The 22,656-nt window shown below is 37.7% G+C and overlaps 1 protein-coding gene across 1 annotated transcript; it reads right to left on the bottom strand.

Moving 5' to 3' along the window:
- Positions 1 to 1,277: 1,277 nt before the first annotated feature.
- Positions 1,278 to 22,367, bottom strand: LOC140161120 (prostaglandin reductase 2-like). Its single transcript, XM_072184528.1, has 8 exons — positions 22,272 to 22,367; positions 15,782 to 15,871; positions 13,899 to 14,014; positions 12,889 to 13,095; positions 10,233 to 10,403; positions 7,137 to 7,346; positions 2,449 to 2,658; positions 1,278 to 1,516 (listed from the first exon to the last, which is right to left on the bottom strand). Exons 2-8 carry the CDS (start codon positions 15,822 to 15,824, stop codon positions 1,409 to 1,411), a joined length of 1,065 nt encoding a protein of 354 aa, XP_072040629.1. The 5' UTR covers positions 15,825 to 15,871; positions 22,272 to 22,367; the 3' UTR covers positions 1,278 to 1,408.
- Between the last annotated feature and the right edge of the window lie 289 nt (positions 22,368 to 22,656).

Here is a 22,656-nt window from a genome sequence, read left to right as displayed (position 1 = left end):
CCAATTGACAAGTCGTAGATAGCACAAATTATACATTTTTAAAATCCTTGTGATCAGACAAATAATTTGGTGTATTTGTCGACAAGATTGGAGCATTTTCAATTGTTTACCCCTGTGTGACCTTTCATGACCTCCACAGGTTACTAGTGGTCAAATCCAAAATGCCTCCATGTTTTAAAATAAACTTTGGACCATGTACTTCATGTGAGGACAATCTCATGCTTTTATCACAAAGTGCACAATGTTCAACTTAGCAGCTGTACTATATCTTCAAAATGCAATTACACCAACTTACATTATTCCTCCCCAGGTGTCAAACAGGAGGGAGTCATATTTTTATAACTTGTTCTAAAGGCGCTATATAAATGCCTACATTTATTATTTATTTCTTGAAGAGTTTGCTACATACCTCTCAATTACTCATTTGTAGAGAGTATGACGGCTGGGGAAGTAGGCAGCAGAATTACTGGCCATAATACATGTAGTTTAGCATTTATTTTCAAGCATTCCTAATTTCAATTCTATGATTGTTCATCTTTCCAAGTTGTGAACTGGCTGAGCTCGTACTCTATCCTCCGCTAGTACTGACTTTTGAAGCAATACATGTGTCCTAAAATTACCACATGTATATTTAATCGTAAAATCACCAGATTTTGCATCTTTAATTACCACAAGCTTCTTGTATATATTTGACACAGATTCATTAGTACCGTATTCGTCCGAGTATAGTCCCACCCGTTTTTTAGGTGCAAATTTGTCAAAATTGGGGGTGGGATTATACTCAATTTCAAAATTTTATTTTTTTTTTTTTCGGTTTTGGAGTGTCCCGGACCTATGCTTGGATCAATCATTCATGGTTGACTTTGCATGATTGTTTGTGTTTTTAATATGAAAATTGATAATTTGTATTCATGTCGTAAACTATTAATGATTTCGAAATGCAATAAAGAGATCCTAGCATTAGAGCAGTCCATCCATCCTGTATTTTTCGGTTTTGGAGTGTCCACGGACCTATGCTTGGATCAATCATTCATGGTTGACTTTGCATGATTGTTTGTGTTTTTAATATGAAAATTGATAATTTGTATTCATGTCGTAAACTATTAATGATTTCAAAATGCAATAAAGAGATCCTAGCATTAGAGCAGTCTATCCATCCTGTAAAAAAAAAATTGATAATTTGTATTCATGTCATAAACTATTAATGATTTCAAAATGCAATAACGAGATCCTAGCATTAGAGCAGTCCATCCATCTATAAAAAAATGTGGTTTTTTTTTTACAATTTCTGGCATTTTTCTAAAAATGGGGAGTGGGACTATACTCGAACGTGGGACTATACTCGGACTAATACGGTACTATACATAGATTGCACATAGTTACAACTGAGTTCATATTCATCTGAAGGTCAAGGGTCTGCAACATGAACTATTTGTTTGCCAATGTTTCCTCCAGTCATCATGGAAATAAAAGCCTCTGGTGCAGCATCAAGACTCTCAGCAACAGTTTCACGGAACTAGAAAAAATGTACAAAGAAAACTAATGTGAAATCTGGGGGAAATGTGAGAATTTGCCTAACATTTGGAAATTTGTGCCCAAAATAGTGTAATTATCAGTAATTTTTTCAGACATGAGAACAATTTTCAATGACAAATAAAAAGGAAAAAACTGAAAAAAAAGCATAGGATATGGCAAAAATGCTCAAAAACAGGCTAAAAAGAAATAAAAACACAGATATTTGGGTAAAAAAGGGAATTTAGCATGCCTGTTTTTTGTTCTGATTGAGGGAAACAGGGGGTAAAGCCCAATTTTTGTAGGGGGCACCACCACTGACTAAAAGGGAATTATCTAAACAAAACATAGGCGATTAAAGCCATATTATAACATTTGCTGAGGAGAACGCCCTCAATTTTTTTTTAAATTCTAGTTTTTACACAATTGTAATGTACTTTAGTCAATAAAGATACTCTGCAAAAATCAAGACTTTAGGTGCTGTAGTTATGTCAAAATCCAAGATTTTGAATAAAACGATGGAACCGGCATTTTATTATGACGATGGAAATATTAGTCGAACATGTATGCACAGTACGTACACGGCATGCGGGATACGGTGTGTACGTGCATATGTACTACAACCGCGGGAGTAACATGCCTGGGCGCTAGTAGTAAATTTCAATTTTCTATGCTTTACCTCACTTGTTCGGCTCAAAATTAAAAGGGGACATATCTGACAGTAAAAGCTAACATTTTATGGAAAATAAATCCCAATCTATTTTTACAGAAATGTTATAATATGGCTTTAATACACTTCTGGACAAGTTGAAATGCTTGTAGATAAGGTGAGCTATTGGTCCAATCTATGGCACAGAGAAATTTGATCAAAACATAGAGCATGAACTATGATTGCAATGTATAAATACAAGAATATCAGTACTGAAGAGCACTTACCTTTATTGCACCAGTTTTGTACCATAGATGTAATTGTGCGATACTATTTGGAAACTGATCCACATAATTCAAGATCAGGAATCTCTCCCTTGTGATATTCCTTTCTTGCAGGATGTCTTGTGTTTCTTGTGATAGGGGTGGAGGGTACGGTAAGTCTGTATTATACACTGCTATCTGGCCACATAATACTATATGCGAGTTTTTGTTCATCTGGAATAAACAGAACAAAAGAATATCAATTAAAAGACTATCAATAAATAAAGTGTAAAAAGGACTTTCAGTTTTACAACTATGCAAACAACTCAGGCCCGTCGGAACAAATTTCAAAGTGGTGCTGCCGAAAGTAGGGGTCTGGGGGTGAAACCCCCAGTAGGATTTGAAGGGGCAGAGCCTCTCATGGGGTCTAAGGGGTGAACCCTCTTAAATTTGACTGTTTTGTTGTAAGAGGTTAGTCGGTCGGTCAGGATTTATATTTCTGGAAGAGGCTAAATGACCCTAAAGAAAGCATGAAAAATCTCAACACTTTTTGCCAACATAAAAATCTTCAAATGCAAAATCTGGTTCAGTTTGGCACATAGAACAAGGTTCACCCCTCCATGTCCAGAGATCCAACCTGAAGTGATTTTAGTTTACATGAATCTACCAGGTGATTACCTGAAAATTGTGTTCAATTTCACCATCAATAAATCTAATCAAAACATCTAGGCATTATCAAGGAAGTACAAGAACAGAAACACTTCCTAATTGTGTGTATAACATTTCATCATACTGGAAGGTCATTGTGTTGTACATGAATGTGAGAGAGATTGCTTACTGTTAGTCTCAAAGTTTGTTGCACTATTAGTTTAGTTTAGTTTTTATTTAGCATTGCAACATATACAAAAATACAGAAAAATGTTAAGACATCAAGTACAATGCATCAAAATTTAACAACAATAATAAAATGTGCACAAACCACAAAATGCCATCCCAGATTGGAACGGCATACACGCCACAACACCAAAAGTTGCAAGGCAAGGATAGCCCATAAAAGCCTGGCTACGTATGCAGGCTTATTTCCAATGGGGTCCCAAAACAAAAAAATGGCTGTGGACGTGGAGGAAAATAGAAAAAAGAGACATTTGGACATAAGCCTACATACGTATAAATTCTGCAGATTCCTGCTTCTGTGCTCTATCAGCTTGGTGTTTTTTGACAGCCTTTTGAAAGCCATCCTGTTGCTTATGGACTGAATTTGAGGCGGCAAGTCATTCCAATCTAAGATGGCATTATAGTAGAAGGACTTGTTGGCAATACCTTTGACTCTGGGCACAAAGAAATTAAAATTACTAGATCTGGTACGATGGGTATGAGCACTTGAGGTTCTAATGAAGTTGTTTCTGAGGTATGGTGCACCAGTATCATTGAAGATGTTGAATACGTGGTTAAGCCTTAGTTGTTTAGCACGGTCCTGAGAATTTAGAAGTTTAATGGAGTTACTGAGTCAACTGATCAATGTGGGTCCTGGGAGACAAATTTAGAATAAAGCGGACTATTTTGTTTTGGGTGATCTGTAATTTGTGTTTAGCTCTGGTACTGATACCAACAAACCATGCTGAACAGCAGTAATCAAGGTGACACTGTATAAGATCAGCACACACATCAAAGCGAAGGGTTTGATTGAGATAGTTTGAATGCCTATAAAGAAACTTAAGACGCCCAATGACTTTCCTGACAAGAACATCAACCATGTTGTCACCCGAGAGTGTTTGATCCATTGTGATTCCAAGATAATTAATACTATCTTGGGAGCAGATAACTTGCCCGTTATAATTGATGTTAAAATCAGTGGCTCTCTTTAATTTCACATGAGAGCCAAATAAAATACACTCGGTCTTACCCACATGCAGGGATAATTGATTGTCGATTAGCCACTGATTACATGATTGAAGTTCTTTGTTGAGTTCATGGACGCAATTACCTCTATAAGACAGGTGGAATAAAGTTCATTCATCCTAATAAACATCTCAAAAAAAGCAACTAACCCCCCTTAAATAATAAATTTATCAAAAACAGGCGATTGTATTACAAATCTGTAAAATGAGTTGGAAGCAGAATTTATTTCTGCCCATTTTGACACCTCATTTGTAGCAATTGACTAAATATTGACTTCACAGCGTTCATTTAAATCAATGTAACCCAAGATTTGAAAGTTGCAGTAAATTGTATTGATTTTGTATTCAGTATAATGGAAGGAAATCTGTGTAATGATATCTGAGTGTTTATGTATTGTATCTAAGTCCTAAAACAAACAGCGCCACCAACGTCTGCTCTGCCAGGAAGCAGCCGTGGAGGTGCAGGAATTAGTCATTCAATTTGAGAAAGTGCTAAGTGTTAGCACGAAACTGTCATTGATCGAGGTAGGTAACATCTAATTCTGGATTTGCTAAGAAGAAAAAGCTGTATTTATGACATTTTGATTTACGTTTAAGTTAATGAGTAGATCCAGGTACAATGTTACAAGGGTGCATTACTTCTCCTTTCATGAGAGTAACAAAGAGGGCAGGTACAATGTATCACCATACCAAATGCAAGTGCCATAGATGTGTACAAGTTTGCCTTTTATAACCCAAGATTTGAAAGTTGCAGTAAATTGTATTGATTTTGTATTCAGTATAATGGAAGGAAATCTGTGTAATGATATCTGAGTGTTTATGTATTGTATCTAAGTGCAACTTTCAAATCTGGACCTCACTACATTAAATTGACCAGTGTTTCATTGTTTTCTGGGCTATTGTATCAAATGAGGTGTCAAAATGTTCAGAAATAAATTCTGCTTTCAACGCATTTAACAGATTTGTAATACAATAGTCCCTTTTTGAATAATGGCCATTTTTTAAGGGGGGCTAGTTACTTTTTTTGAGACATTTATTTGAATTCACATTGAATTGTTTTCAAACTATCAAACTTTTGGACCACAGTAACACCATAATTTTTCACAATGCTTTTAAATTCCTCTCATTCAGTCAGCATTTCATGGTAGCATTTACCAAGTGATGTGTGTCCACATTAGTTTTTATTCCTCTGACTCATAGAAATGCATATTTCAAAATAAAATCTTTGGAATGAGAAAGTTATTTTGTGTTTTCATAATCCTTCAAGATGATAATTCTTTGCTTTTGCATAAACTGGAAGTAGTTACAGATATTTTTGAACTTAAATCAACAGAATCAATCAATATACTTATATTTATGTCATTTATGGAAAAGTGTATTAATGTTTGCTGCAAGATGACATTTTGATTTGCAATGATTGGATGGGAACAGTCAGAAATAAAGGACAGAGAACAGAACAGAAATAAGAGATATATCAAGGAAGCCATCTGGATAAGAAAGAAGGGGGCCAAAACACTCAACAGAGACCAAGGGAACTACTTTCTTCCGCATATTTATGACCAAGTCCTAAAACAAACAGCGCCACCAACGTCTGCTCTGCCAGGAAGCAGCCGTGGAGGTGCAGGAATTAGTCATTCAATTTGAGAAAGTGCTAAGTGTTAGCACGAAACTGTCATTGATCGAGGTAGGTAACATCTAATTCTGGATTTGCTAAGAAGAAAAAGCTGTATTTATGACATTTTGATTTACGTTTAAGTTAATGAGTAGATCCAGGTACGATGTTACAAGGGTGCATTACTTCTCCTTTCATGGGAGTAACAAAGAGGGCAGGTATCACCATACCAAATGCAAGTGCCATAGATGTGTACAAGTTTGCCTTTTATAAGAAAACATCCTTTTTTCTTCACAGAAGAGACTCATTTCTAATCGACAGCTATGAGATATTGCAAACAGCCCAGCCTAGTCTCTCAGACTAGGAAAAACAACAGGTTGATCAATGATCATCAGCACATACTCTGCAAAAAAATGTATGACATCTGTAGTAGGAATGAAGAATTTAACACTTCTAATCATGACCAATCCAATAAGTTTAGCCCAGATCATGTAAATTTCTGCTCAATTTAATATTTAATTTAGCATCTTGCCTCCAACATGTCCCATGAATCAAAATATGTGACACGATCAAGGGAAATGAGTCGGATGTCGCTAATATTGATTTTGAGATATTGGCAAAGAAAGTGTTAAAATTCTTTTGTTTTATATTGTTTTCAGCGATTGATTGGCGTAACTTCAGAAAGAAAAGTCGTATCAACATGGGGTTTTCAGTTTCTGAAGCTCTAAATGTCCTCTTTAGAAACATGTGTAAAACTCATTTTCGACCAGGGCCGACATGTGACTCATTCCCTTTGATCATGTCACATATATACAGGGCACTCGACCAGATTTCTATTTGGCAGAGTGAAATCAACACACTTTGTGAACTCCCTTGAAAAGTTCTGTCAACCAAAGGTGAAATTAAGTGGGAGACGGGAGCTGTTTGGCCCCAGAAACTCTGAAATGGCTCCTGGTTCCATCTCAATTGTAGTTGACCAAGGGACACTTTTCTCACAAAACTGGCCCCCTGGATAGTGAACCAAAAATCTCAAATTCAAAGCAACTAGTGCTTGTTAGACTCATCCAGTATATCTTTATTTTTATTGGCCCCTTGGTAATTGGAAATGGCCCCTTGTTCCTCCAAATCTTGGTGAACCAGGGGCCACTTTTTTGCCAAAGTGGCCCCTGGCTCTCTTATTTTCACCCTTGCTGTCAACTAACCTGTTTTATAACGGTGTCGCTGATACTAGCACCAACATTATCAAAGTAGACATCAACACCATTAGGGCAAGTTTCACTCAGTTGTTCTACTACATCTTGTGTCTTGTAATTGATAGCATGTTGGAAGCCCAGGTCCTCTGTGATATAGGCACATTTCTCATCGGACCCACAGATACCTACTACATTACTACAGCCTTCTAATCTTGCAACCTGGAAGGGATTGGAAAAAAAACCCACACACACAAAAATGTTATGAAGGAATGAAAAAACCAAAAACAATCATCAGGATTAATTGGCAGAGAAGGTGAGAATAAACCAGGAGACCAAGACTTCTCATGTTGAAATACTGGTTACAGGTCATTTTTGGTTGATGATTTTGCACCTGTGAGCCATCTGTAAAAGTTTTCAAAGTGTTTTAACAGAGACGTAGAGGTGATATCAAACAAATATTAACTGTTTTAAATTTGTGCAGCCCAATGGAACAATTTATCCATCACCTCATGATTATATGTTGAGCATCACACTTGCAGATAGTTAATATTTATATAACATCACTCATACAAAAACAAAAAACACTCACGTGAAGAGTCTACTGCAAAAATAAGGGCCCTATCTATATATAAGATGGGCCAGGACTTAAGATCTAAATACTGTACTACACTCAATCATCTCCTTAGAGTCTAAAAAAATCATATCACTGCTGAGCTCGATGCCCACAAAAACAACATGAAGAAGACGTGGCAAACCCTTAACCACATTATTGGCAGGAATAAATCCTCCAAGCCACCCTCTCATTTCATTGACAGTGATGGTTCAGAAATCAAAGACCCTGTCCAAATTGCGAATAAACTCAATGACTTCTTCACCAACATTGGTCTCTCCCTTGCTGCGAAAATAACACCAAGTTCAGCAATCCAAATTCACTAAATCACAGTATCTTCCTATCCCCCACCATGGAAGAGGAAGTGCAAGATATTTCTTCATCTCTCAAATCAAGCACCAGTTGCGGCGTTGATGGTATTAGTTCAAACCTCCTCAAACAAATCATGCCTAAAATTGTCGGTCCTATTGTTCATATTTTCAATAACTCCATATCCACTGCCATTGTTCCATCAATTTTTAAAACTGCCAAAGTAATCCCTAGTTTTAAATCCGGCGACAAATATTTATTTAATAACTACAGGCCAATCTCCGTTCTACCTGCGTTGTCAAAAATCCTTAGAAAGGGCAGAGGTCTGGATTTTGTTTTCGGGATCAAATTTTGGACAGGTAGTTTTGGTGAAAATGACAGGCACTTGTCAAATCCTAGCTAAGACCTTGCTAAGGATGCATTGTAAAGTTAAATGATATGCACACTGAATGTAATAACATTTCTTATCAATCAATCAATCAATCAATCAATCAATCAATCAATCAATCAATCAATCAATCAATGGAGTTCATAGCTCAAAAACTACTGCTGAAAAAAACTACAAATCCTGGTTATTTCTAGTGAATCCAATGTTGCATGGAAGAGGTAGGGTTTTCAAAAACACCTAAAGCGAATCAGTATTGGTTCAACTTGTAAACAGGCCAAAGAATACTCTTCAATGCTCACCTGACCAGCAACAGAACCACATGACCCAGCAGCTGCACTAACTACACATGTCTGTTTACTGTCCTTTGTTATGTGTCCTTTCTCCCTTATGCCTACTAGTCCTGACAGACCAGATACACCATATAAACCTAACATCAATGAGTAACTTACCTGACCAGCGACAGAACCACAAGACCCTGCAGCTGCACTCACTACACACGTCTGTTTACTGTCCTTTGTTATGTGTCCTTTCTCCCTTATGCCTACTAGTCCTGACAGACCAGATACACCATATAAACCTAACATCAATGAGTAACTTACCTGACCAGCGACAGAACCACAAGACCCTGCAGCTGCACTCACTACACACGTCTGTTTACTGTCCTTTGTTATGTGTCCTTTCTCCCTTATGCCTACTAGTCCTGACAGACCAGATACACCATATAAACCTAACATCAATGAGTAACTTACCTGACCAGCAACAGAACCACAAGACCCTGCAGCTGCACTCACTACACACGTCTGTTTACTGTCCTTTGTTATGTGTCCTTTCTCCCTTATGCCTACTAGTCCTGACAGACCAGATACACCATATAAACCTAACATCAATGAATAACTTACCTGACCAGCGACAGAACCACAAGACCCTGCAGCTGCACTCACTACACACGTCTGTTTACTGTCCTTTGTTATGTGTCCTTTCTCCCTTATGCCTACTAGTCCTGACAGACCAGATACACCATATAAACCTAACATCAATGAGTAACTTACCTGACCAGCGACAGAACCACAAGACCCTGCAGCTGCACTCACTACACACGTCTGTTTACTGTCCTTTGTTATGTGTCCTTTCTCCCTTATGCCTACTAGTCCTGACAGACCAGATACACCATATAAACCTAACATCAATGAGTAACTTACCTGACCAGCAACAGAACCACAAGACCCTGCAGCTGCACTCACTACACACGTCTGTTTACTGTCCTTTGTTATGTGTCCTTTCTCCCTTATGCCTACTAGTCCTGACAGACCAGATACACCATATAAACCTAACATCAATGAGTAACTTACCTGACCAGCAACAGAACCACAAGACCCTGCAGCTGCACTCACTACACACGCCTGTTTACTGTCCTTTGTTATGTGTCCTTTCTCCCTTATGCCTACTAGTCCTGACAGACCAGATACACCATATAAACCTAACATCAATGAGTAACTTACCTGACCAGCAACAGAACCACAAGACCCTGCAGCTGCACTCACTACACACGCCTGTTTACTGTCCTTTGTTATGTGTCCTTTCTCCCTTATGCCTACTAGTCCTGACAGACCAGATACACCATATAAACCTAACATCAATGAGTAACTTACCTGACCAGCGACAGAACCACAAGACCCTGCAGCTGCACTCACTACACACGCCTGTTTACTGTCCTTTGTTATGTGTCCTTTCTCCTTATGCCTACTAGTCCTGACAGACCAGATACACCATATAAACCTAACATCAATGAGTAACTTACCTGACCAGCAACAGAACCACAAGACCCTGCAGCTGCACTCACTACACACGTCTGTTTACTGTCCTTTGTTATGTGTCCTTTCTCCCTTATGCCTACTAGTCCTGACAGACCAGATACACCATATAAACCTAACATCAATGAATAATGCTTTTCTACCAATGTTGGCTCAACCTGCAACAGATAGAGGGGAAAAAAGGGAAAAATAAATTAATGTGAACACATGCGGATGTCCAACAATCTATATCTACTTTTGCATCTGTTTGCCATGATTTGTATATATCAAAACGATGCACTTGTCGGCTGCTACATGTGTCTCATTTCACATAATAACCGGGAATAAATACCACACTCATCTCAAGTGGAGGTCACTTCAAATCATCCCCAAGTGACATGGTTATGGAATGTTCTCTGTATTAATAAGCCATGTGACTTGGAATGATATAAAGTGACCCCCACTTGAAATGAGTCTGGTATTTATTCCCGGTTATTATGTGAAATGAGACACATGTAGCAGCCGACAAGTGCATCCTTTTGATATGGATGTATACATATGCAGCTCATTCTCCCTGATGGTTATTTAGTCAGGTACACCAGATTCACTACATCAGGGGTGTGAGCAGGGCCGTTCCGACCATTAGGCCAGGTAAGGTGGTCGCCTAGGGCGGCAAACGCGAGGGCGCAAAAAAAAAAAAAAGGCTAAAAACTAAAAAAGCGGGAATGGCGAAAGAAAAGGAAGACAAAATGAGGGCGGATAAAAAGAAAAAATGGGAGGAAAAATAAAAAGGGCGAGGTATGCTTTGGTGCAGTGGTGTAGCAACGGGGGGCAAGGGGGGGGGCACGTGCCCTGGACGACACTCTTAGGGAGTTGCCAAATTGGCCAATTCAGCATCGATTCTGCGCCCTCCAAGCGATAAATGTCAACATTTTCGCGCGCTTCAAAATCATTTGAAAGATTCAACTTCATTATAACCAAAATTAATCAGTGGTACTGGTAGGCCTTAATTGTCCAAATTTCTCGCGCTACTCGCGCAATTGCTTCAAGTGGGGGGAGGGGCGGGCGCTAATATGTATCCTTAGCCCTGGGCGCCACAACCCTTAGCTACGCCACTGCTTTGGTGGGGCGGCAGGGAGAGGCTTTGCCTAGGGCGGCAAAATACCTAGGAACGGCCCTGGGTGTGAGAGGCCTCAGACAAAACAAAAAAGAGGAAAATTACTAATAGCTGAAAAACAGTGTAAAATCTGGTAAAAACACCAAATATGGGCTGAAAATAAAAGAAAACACATAAATTTTGGCAACAATAAAACAGGCGCGTAGCAAGCGGGGGGACAGGGTGGACGAAGTCCATGGGCCCCGAGGGTTCAGGGGGCCCCGAGCACAAAAGCGAAAATTAAATAAGGGCTGATAATGGAGAGCAGGGCCGGATTTACCATTGGGCCAGATGGGACCAAAATTTGGGGGCCCCAAAATTGCCCTATGCATCTTTCTTTTAATCCCAATAACAGCATGTTTTTGGCCAAAATAGGGCAAAGTTGTAACATTTTCCGCGCTTCACGCGCATTCAAATAGCAAATTTCATGTTGATCTGAAGCTAAAATAGTCCAAATGTCCAAGTAACATCGGAGCAAAATATGTTATCCCCCCTCTATATGACGTAAATCAAAACTTGACCAATGACTTCCTCGGCACGTGAGTTCGGGGCCTCCAAATTTTGGCCTGGAGGTAAATCCCGCCCTGGTTAAAAGGGCCCGTACTGCTTCTTGTCCATGGGCCCCTGATGCTCTTGCTACACCCCTGCAATAAAAGCTGAACTCTCACACCCCTGCTACATGTATTTGGTGCCTTTGAAACTATATGTTTGTTTCTCAGATAATCTTAAAAGCCATCAGAACCAACACTTCTGGATAATTATTATTGATAGCTTACACATTTTGTGAACTACTATGTTTGGACTGTTCCATAATTTTTCATTTTTTCTCTATTGGTGGAATCTTGTGAACATTGTTGGACGTATTTAGCCCCAACTCTACCCTATCTGCAGGGGTGCGTCTATGTGAGGCTGAATTTACATGACTGCTACTACTGTATAGGCTGCAACTTTAGAATCGCTATGCCACTCCTGTCATACACCCTCTTATTATTCTGAGAATGGTTCATACTCATGGAATACAGCACAGCTTGTGGATGGTGTTGCTTATTGCAAAACCTAGCGCTATATAGCAGGATATTCAAGCAGTATTAATTTGTCTTGATTTTAACTTTTCACTGAACAGTTTTGTACTTTCTTGTATTAGCTGTTTCAAACAGTTACATATCCATATCAAAGCCAATCCATACAAAATATTTTTCCAGGCTTTTAAATTAAGTTCTAAAATTGACCATGAAAAAAAAAACCTGACAAAAAATTACTGCTATTGTATTGGTGCATTTCTTGCCCCTAGGGGTGTTGACTGCAGACAATAAGTTCTCAGTTCTCAAAATTGTACATTTTCATGGCAATATTTGGAATCAACATGTAAAATGCATTAAAATGAGTACAAACAAGCCTGGTATTGGTTATGTGGTTCTTGTGATAGCTCTTGATACTTTCTACAAAATAAAAAAAACCTTTTTATGTTGACGCCTAGCATGCAAAGTGTTAAACATTACATACTGTACCTTATTGACGATCAAACAATTAAACCCTTGCACATCAAAGGTTGCATACTGCTTCCATGGCCAGTGAAAACTTTCCAAGATTTCTCCACGACTAAAACTTGAATTTCTACTCTCTATAACCACTCCAACCCCTGAACCATCAATGGTATCATCTAGTTTCCATGGTGACATATAGTCAGTGCCTGTGTCCAAATTCATTCTGCATCTCTAATGTTGGAGAATATTTAAGACAAAATTAAGGTAAGTTCAAAATATAATGCTGTTTTGATTAACCAGTTACATGGAAAAGAAGAATAAAAACACTGTTATCAAATTCAGAAGACTGAACATCGTCATTATCACAAATTTCAGTCACTTCTGGGTTCATTTATCACTATCTGCACCATGAGTCCACATTGATGCAGCATTTATGCATCTAACAAACACTCATGATTTTCTTCTGAATCACTGCAATCAGGCCTAAAAAAAAAATTGTTTGATTGGCGTAACATCAAATTTTTTTTAGGGTAGGTAGGTCGGGATTCTTTTTTTTTTTTTTTTTTACTTTTTAAGCTGTAAATTTTGTTTGATAAAGGCTTTGGAACTTTTTTTCTTCTTTTTTTAAATTTATTTATTTAAATTTACTTTTTTAAATTTTATTATTTTTTTGCACAAAAAAAATTACAAAAGTTAGGGTCGGGCCTAATTTTAGGGTAGGTCGGGTTACGCCAATCAAACAATTTTTTTTTTTTTTTCATCTTACGAAAAATATGATCTTCACCATTGGATTGTGAAACACATGGAGTAAAAGTTTTCACGAATGGGCGACACAATATACAGTGGGCTGACATCCTGAATTGATTGCGATACATTCAATATGTGAACAGGAATGTTATCTACTTGTGAATTAACATCAGTCTCTACACAGACGCTGTGATTACACTTGCGCCACTTCTTTCATTGGGCGTGCTTGGGGGCGAGCAAGCGAACGAGTGAGAAATAAGACAGAGATAGGGCCACATCATACATACCATATATGGATCAGCAGAGAGATACAATGTTTTCACCAGTATTTGACCATCTTGAACCTCTGGAAATTCACAATCCTCTACATGAAAATTATCCACTGATGGTGCAGAATTCTCCCCTGAGATAAAAATTGAACAAATAAAATGAAGATCTCATACATATTACCTTAAAGTATTTTCAGACTCGTAACCAGGGGGGGGGGGGCTGGGGTGGATGCCCCTCCCCATCACCAAAATTCCCCAAATAGAACAAAAAAGGCCCATTTGCGAGCTTATTGTGCGAAAGAATATGGTTTTTATGCCTTTTTGGTCAAAAAGTCCTTTTTTTCCCCAAAATTCAACCCCTTCCAGACCAAAGGTCCAAATTTTGAAAAAAGGACCACTTTTTCAAAATCAGCCCCCCCACCCAAAAAATAAATCCTGGTTACGGACCTGAGTATTTTACTTCTAAAATAAGGTTTTTTTAGTTAGCGCTGCCCTATAGATCGCATTTGAGAATTTCTGCATTCTATATATTGTATACATGTTCAATTAAAAGCCCTATCAAACATCCACCACGAAGTGGTAGTAAAGTCGGCTCCAAGTCATTTTCTGTTTATTGCAGATTATGAAATAATGCGCTTTCAGCTTTGAAATGACACCTCAACCAGCTTCATCGGACATCTGGAAGTGAAGTTATGGTTCATCAAAGGTCAAATTCCTAATATACTTTATATAGAAATCCATATACTGTTTTTGATTGTATCTCAAAATGGAAAATGCCGACTTTACGATCAGTTTGTGGTGGATGGGCACATATTTACATTAAAACATGTACTTCAGTGGCAAGCACTGCATTCCAAACAGGCCCTCATACGAAAGAAGATGCAAAATGATACATTCCCAGCAAACATAAAACATGTTGCAGAAAAGATTTAAATGTTGGTTTATAAAAAGGGAATAGGGAATAACCATTTAGTAACATTCAAGACCGAGCATTTTTCAAAACTTGTTGCAAACATATAATCTTATCTAAGTGTTGACAAAAATACAATTATATTTTGATAACATAAAATGTTGAAGTGGATTTATATTTCACATATATATTAAACACTAAACTACTTTATTAAATGAGCACCAAAGATCCGTTGGCAGACTTTAAGCACAGAAACTCAGTGGATCAAGTACAGAAAATGTGCTAGCAGATTTAATGCAGAAAATCTGTTGATGACCAAGCATATACAGTAAGCCAAAAAATTAAGGTACCCGTTATGTTCACCCTGTATATCCTAAAAAAGACAAAATAAAACAAGCAGTCGAGTCAATACCTGTACTCTTTAGCTCTGATTTAAGATCTTATTTGTTGAAATTGGTTGAGCATTAAAGAAACGGTGATCTAAAAACCTAATGAAGAAACAAAATCAAAAGTTGCACTTTTGTGTTCTAATCAATGAAAGCACGACGCTAGTTTTAACGTGCTAATCAATGAAAGCACGGCGCTAGTTCTCTTGTTCACGAACGCTTTGTGTACAAATCAATAAGGCATTTAATGCAGCAAACTGCAACTTTTAAATTGTTATCTTCCTTGGGTTTTGGGATTGCAGTGTCTTTATTTCTTGAACAATTTCAACGAATGAGGTCTTAAATTTGAGCTAAAGGATGCAGCTACTGGCTGCTGGTTCCAATTATGACATATCTGTCTTTGTTTGGGATATACAGGAGGTGAACATAACTGGTACATTATTTTTTTGGCTTACTGTATAATAACTATTCTGATAGTGAGTTCTAGAGCCTAAACACAGAAATAATATGCTGATCTGATACACTGATTTGGTAAAAAGATTTCATGTAGAATATCACTAGAGTGACTAATTTATTAGTAATTATCTCAAATCTAAAATACTAACCTGGTCTTGATTTTAAACACACACGTTTGTTTGTTCTACTCATTGTTGCACATTAGTTGTTCTGCATGCTCTAACAAGTATCGGCTTGTTCTGTTATTATTGTGAATTGACAGAAAGAGAGAAATATTTATTACTCTAAATCTAACCTGTATGAAACCACTAATATCTGACAAGAGGAAAAAAGGCATTAATTAGACAAAATTAATGAATAAACAGCACCGTAGAAAGACCAAATTGGTAAAGATAGCACATTTGGAGCACACACACAAACTCAGCTATTTTAAATTTGATGCACTGTGTTGGTTATTTATTTTATAATTGTAAATATGGGTTAGTTTGCTCATTTTACGTATATATAGTATTAACAGAATGGTAGGTTTGAAGGGGGTTATTGCAATCAGGGTACATATATGTTGATCATGCTTTATTTGTCATTATTATTATTCAGACAGAAGAACCGCCAATAGACTATGTATTCTCCATAAAGCCAGACAGGGCCTCCTGGCCCTCCCGGTGGAACACCCACTTACAGTTACACAAAGCCTTCATCAATCTTGGCACTCTCACCCTTATTTATACCAAATCATCACCTGTGCTAAGAACTGCTACATATATTCATACTTCCCAAAAACTGTAATAGACTGAAATCACCTACCCCACTCAATTATCCAAATAGAAGACTCAACCAGCTTCAAAGCAGCTGTGCAAGCATACCTACATTGTAACTAAGAAGCAAGATTAACTAAGAGAGCAAGTAACTTTTCATGCATACACCAGTTGTCCGGGCAGCTTCGTTTGCTATCTATAAGATCGGGCAGCTTGCTAAGTACCTGGATCGCGATTCCATCGAGCGACTGGTCCATGCGTTTGTTTGGTCAGCGACTTGACTTGTGCAATAGCTTATTATACGGACTACCCGCAACTGAAATTGAGAAACTGCAGAGAATTCAAAATGCTGCGGCTAGACTCATCACACGCACTAGAAAATACGACCATATCACCCCAATCCTTCACCATCTGCACTGGCTCCCAGTTCGTCATCGTATCACCTACAAAATTGCACTCATGACTTTCAAGAGTCTCCATGGAATGTCACCTGGTTACATCAATGAACTCATTTCTCGCCATAATCCTTCACGCACACTTCGCTCCTCATCTGCACATTTCCTTAAACGCCCAGACATTCACAAAACCGTCACATATGGCAACAGATCTTTCAGTGTAGCTGCACCTACCATCTGGAATGCTCTGCCGGCAGACATTCGCAGCATCTCGCCTCTGCAGAATTTTAAAACATGTTTAAAGACTCATCTTTTCAAACTGTCGTTTAATTATTGTACTTAATTTAAGATGATGTAACCTTATTTTTATGATATTTCTGTACAGCTGGTTTGTACTTTTAAATAATTTGTATGTTCTTGCTTTTAAGTATTTTGCTCTGTAAAGCGCTTAGTGAATTTGTTTTTGTTGTCAGGCGCTCAAAAATATATTTTATTATTATTATTGTTATTTATTATTATTATTATTCCTGTTCGTCTTGTTCCCAGTAGCATAGATTTCTTTTTGACATTGGAGGGGATGGGGTTTGAAAAATTTTGTGAAGTTTAGTGAATCCACAGTATGAATAATTAGCTTATGGTACAAATGCGCGCGAAGCTTTTGCCATATTGAGGCTAAACTGATGAAACATTGGCAAAAGTTGCACTTTTGGGGCTAAAATGGCCAAATATGAGGTTAATTTGGTCAGAAACCCATATACAGGCATCAACATTGGGGGGATGATTGTATGGACCCCCCCCCCCCGGATGTACGCCTAGTACAGGGATCTATATATGATTATTTTTATTTTTGGGTGGATCATCATATAGGCAAATGACGTAGAAAATACATGTCACCCAATTCCGGGGGGTACCGGTACTCAAGTTTGGTTTTGGTAGGGGTGTGCCGCGGAGAACTTGAAAGTGGACCGATAACTATACCAATTTTTCAAGAAATTTGGACCCATTGATATACCAAAAGTCAAAATTTTCAGCCAAATTTAACCAATAATGTCTTAGTTTTTACGAAATTGAGAAAATTTTGAAAAAAGGGACCACAATTGGCCTAGAAAAAGGGGTCATTGAATGTATACCGAAAGGCTGAAAATGCTACTCATATTTGCGGCACATTTCTGTACATGGTCATTTGCACTGAGTACCCAGTACCCCCGGCACCCAATGCACCACGCAACTGAATGGCAGGTCGGCACTGCACAGTACCACCTATGGCTGCTTACCAGTTGTACTCGTCTAGATGTAATCGGCAGTCGGAGCCTACAAAACATGGCGCATACATGTATATTATAACATCGGGAATTGACACAAATTTTACGGTACAAATTGAGAAAATATCCCTGGGGGCCACTCTAATGGTGAAGGGGGGTATCAGGCGCGTCCTTAAATTAACGTAAAAAGGGTAGGCCCTATATTTACAGACTAGGACACGTTGTCCACGTAAGGCAAAAAAAAAAATTGTTTGTTTGTCCTCGTCCGACCGACCGTGTACCCTGGTCCCGACCGTTTTTTATTTATTTTTTAAATTCAATATTTTTCTTTTCAAAAATGCATCTACAAAGTAAATTTGGGGAAAACAGAAATATTATTACCTGTACCCATGCGTATTTGGATGTTTACAGAGTCCAGGTGGAGACCGTGGAGCTCAGTTCCAACATTTCGCATTGTTGTTGTATTTTCGTCGCTGTTGTGTAAATACAATGCACTTTTCAATGACACGAAATTCTGTATATTTCTAGTGCGTACAACGTATATTTGAATTTGATGTACAGATTCTAATACATCGCCGAGTCAGAAATTTGCTGAATATGTACAATTCAATTCTAAAAACATTATTATTTCCACAAATTGATCGTAACAATAGTTTATAAAGATGATAACGCATATGTTTTAGAAAAATAATAGTCTTTTATTTTTTGTTAAAACGTGTATATGTTCATGTTTGAGCTTCATTTACATAAACCGCACGTTGTATAATATGACGATACACACGTAAGTGACGTACCCCGGCCCCCCGGGTCTACACCTCATCAAATGTTGATTGTTAAAAAAAAATAAAAGTGCATTTTCGCCGTGATATTCCATCTCCATTCGCTATGGTAATTTTTTCTCATTTCTGTGTCAGTTTTGGTCCCAAACATGGTCAAAAACAGGTGCAAAAACATGAGCAAAGTCTGTCAATCTGGAACAAATTTTCGTTCGTAAATTTTACTTCCACATTTTTTTTTTTAAATGAACGTGTTGTTGATGCTACAAAGCTAAACTAGCGCGCTGCCACAAATAATATGAAAAAGGGTTATCATTTAAATCTTGTCTTTAAAATTGCTTTTATTCATCGTAACAATAATACTAAAATAAAGGAAACCTAGATTATTTATGAGAAAATAAACTTAAAATATTAAAAATTGAATATTGTCAGGTTGTGATAAATAATTAAATAAACATTAACCGCACGTTAGTCGTTAGCGGCACGTGTTCAGTGCATGCTTGCTTGTAAACAAATCAATCGGGACTTCCCCAGGCCATCAAACAGCAATCGTTCGGAAAGCATGCAAAAAGTACACGATTTCCTGATGTTGCATTTACAAATATTGCAGAATTTACTTCAATTCTTAGCAGGTGGGTCAAAATTTTGGGGCTTTTATTATCTTAAAATATAAAAGAATAAAATTTCTTATTTTTATCATCAATTAATGATAAAGTTTTGTCTGCGTCCACATGCATGTGACATGGACGCAAAATACTTGAAGTTGATTACCCATGTGAACTCCAAATTTGTAAAATACGCGTCTGGACGCACACTAACGGGAAGCCTGATGCAGAACCATCTCAAGAGTTAAACCAGTAAAGTGCTGTGTGTTTTTTGGCCTAACGTGAATAGGGCATCAAATTCATGTAAAATTGGTGTAAAAGGGTACATATGTTTTTGGAGCTAAAAACGTACTTACATGTAGGGTAGTTTTGACTCAATTAAGTTCTTTCCCTAGGTACTCATATTCCATACCAGACTGGAAATCATATATACCGTATGCAAATGAACATGACGCTACGTGATGTATTGGTATTGCACTAAAGTTAGCCAATTATAGAACCTGTTACGTGCGTATATTATGTCGTCAAGAAGTAGTGAATGAAATGTTACTTTTTTTATGTAGTGCTTTTCATGAATACTCATTTATGTATCAACTTAACTGAGAAAAGTATCGGATTTCTGTAAGAATGAAACTGCCAAATTCGGCATACTGCCATGATGAGTAGGCCTATAGGCCTATGTGACTTCGTTGTGCCGGGAATAGGGGTAATTTTCGGGCAACCAAGTCTTGACCATTGCCTGCCCGATCAGGCAAGCTAAAAAATAATATTTGTAGCGGCCTGCTGGACTTGATTGTCTCCTCAAAACACATTTTTGGCCAAAGTTATTTCCAAAATTGAGCAAGGCAGCAACTTCTTATTAGGTTTTTTTTTTAAAAGCACCTGTTTCTGTGTGTTTAGGCACTTGAAACTTGATTCTGAGTTTAGCGTTCGCCGCCCGCGTTATGAATTTTGTGCCGCGTTTGAGATGTAAAATCTGAAAATAATTCATTATTGTGCAAATTACTACTAAACCTGAAAGAAAATTTGTTCTTACAAATTTTTAAACCCCATTTTTTTTGTATTTTAACCCTTCAAAAACTATAGAAAGCCTTGACAATTATTAGAAGAATTCATGTAAATATTTGAGCATTAAAAATATACAGATTTTTGACCCTTGCTCTATCCAATTATTTCAATTATACCTTTGGGATACCAGGGTAGACTAGAACTTAACCTAGCCAAAATGTTGTTACCAGATGGACATTGTTTATATTGTAAATAATTTAACTAGGAGATACTATAAAAGACCTATTTTTAACAAATTGGTGCCAATAATAATTATTTCATAATGTTCTGCATGATTGTTATTTTTGTAAATGAGTCAATCCCCCCATTTCCCCCTATCCTCAAATGTATACAGAGAGGTTAGTACAAATTAGAGTGAAGAAGATTGGTATACTAGTAATTCTGAATACATTTAGTTTGTTTTAAAACTTGAAAAACAAAAAGCAAGATAATTATACTTTTATAAATGTATGACATGCTGTTCGATACCCAATTAGAATGAACAAAAGCCGCTGATAATGAAATCTTGAAAATAATGAATAATGAATAATGAAATAGTTGCCTCATTATGAGCTGAAAAAAATGGGACGCTAAACTCAGAATCAAGTTTCAAGTGCCTTACTTGTAGGGTTTCGAAAAGACAACAACTTGTTTAGGGTAGCAAATCATGCTATTTATACTTGTTTAGGGTGCAAATTTCAGTCTCAGCAATACTTGTTTAGGGTGCTTTTTGTGAGTCCATGGACGCACCTGATACCCCCTTCATCACCATTACAGTGGCCCCCACCCCCCCGGGGAAAATATTCTATGTGTAGGTATGACTTGTTGTACTTATTTACGCCTATGCTTGTTCAACTTGGGAGCGTTGTGCAGTATTCATAATTATGTGGGCTTATGTAATATCTTCCTCCCCCCCCAAGTTGATACAAACGACCACTATAGCCAAAATATTAAATTCTCGATCATGAGAGCCAACTTGGGTACGCACAGTTATTCGCGTCAAGCGTACTACGCAAATACCGGCGCTAACGGCGCAAACACAGCTTTTGAGAATTTACCAATCACACGATCGTTGCTAGGCAAGGTCAAGGTTCGGTCATGCAGGTCGCGCGATCGTGTTATTCTATGAAACGTACGCTGACGCAGAAGGTACACCCTCTCATGATCGAGAATTTGTTATTTTGGCTATAGCCACGAATGCGAGGGCATCCGTGAGCAAATTTGTTGCTGGTGCTTCTCAAATTTAAGCGCTGTGCCTGTGTTTGTAGAGCCACATACACAGAGCTTTGGTGCTGACCTGCGCCGACCAACATTTTCGGTCAATCAGATTATCGGCCTGTTGTTATGATTGTCTTACGTCTTACGCCTATCCTTGTCGGTAGTATTTTTAATCTCGATCTCTTTCATAATCATCAGAAGCAACATCACCAACTTTGTCAACTTTGATAAGCGTGCTTGGATGGAACGATTGTCAAACGATTGAATCAGCCAATCAGAACCCCACTTCTGTGTTTCTACTGTGCATGCTCTCAAAATACAAACAACTGCCGTTCTTCTCTGCCAGAAACTGTAATCATTCATGGCCCATTGACGGCATTGTATGATTGGCATAATTTATAAGCTTAATACTAAACATGCCAAAACATGCTAAAGTAAAGTCATGTTTATCAAAACAACAAAATACTACAAACTACTTTGCTTACCAAGAGTTTCTAACTTGAATCTTGTACATAGATATACACTGAACCTTACGAATTAATCTACATAACCCTGTTTATATAGAAACGCATAAAATTTACCAGTAATTTCTCCACTGAAATGTCCGAAAATGTATTTTGTTTTCCAAGGAGCACCGTTGTGCTATTTTGAGCTTGTCTCCCACAGCCTGTCGTCTCGTTCAAAATTAAAAATAAAGGTAAGCTTATTTGTTCGTCGTGCTTTTTACTGTAAAACAGTAATTTCTTAGCATAATTATGTAGTTTCATATGGTAGAAATACTCTTTAGATATGTGTGAATATTTTCAAAAGAGTGAAGTGGATTATTGTGTCATGAACGTCAGTCGTCATGTCATTTAGTTCAACTTCAAGTTCAAGTAAGTAAGCTTAAATTAATTTAAATCATAGCCATGTGTAGCCATGAGTAGGTAACCTAGGCAAACCTTGGTTAACACATTTACTAGTCAG

This window comes from Amphiura filiformis, chromosome 9, assembly GCF_039555335.1.
Source record: "Amphiura filiformis chromosome 9, Afil_fr2py, whole genome shotgun sequence".
NCBI lineage: Eukaryota > Metazoa > Echinodermata > Ophiuroidea > Amphilepidida > Amphiuridae > Amphiura > Amphiura filiformis.
The sequence above is the reverse complement of the archived record's forward strand: the minus strand, read 5'-3'. Positions and strand labels throughout refer to the sequence as shown.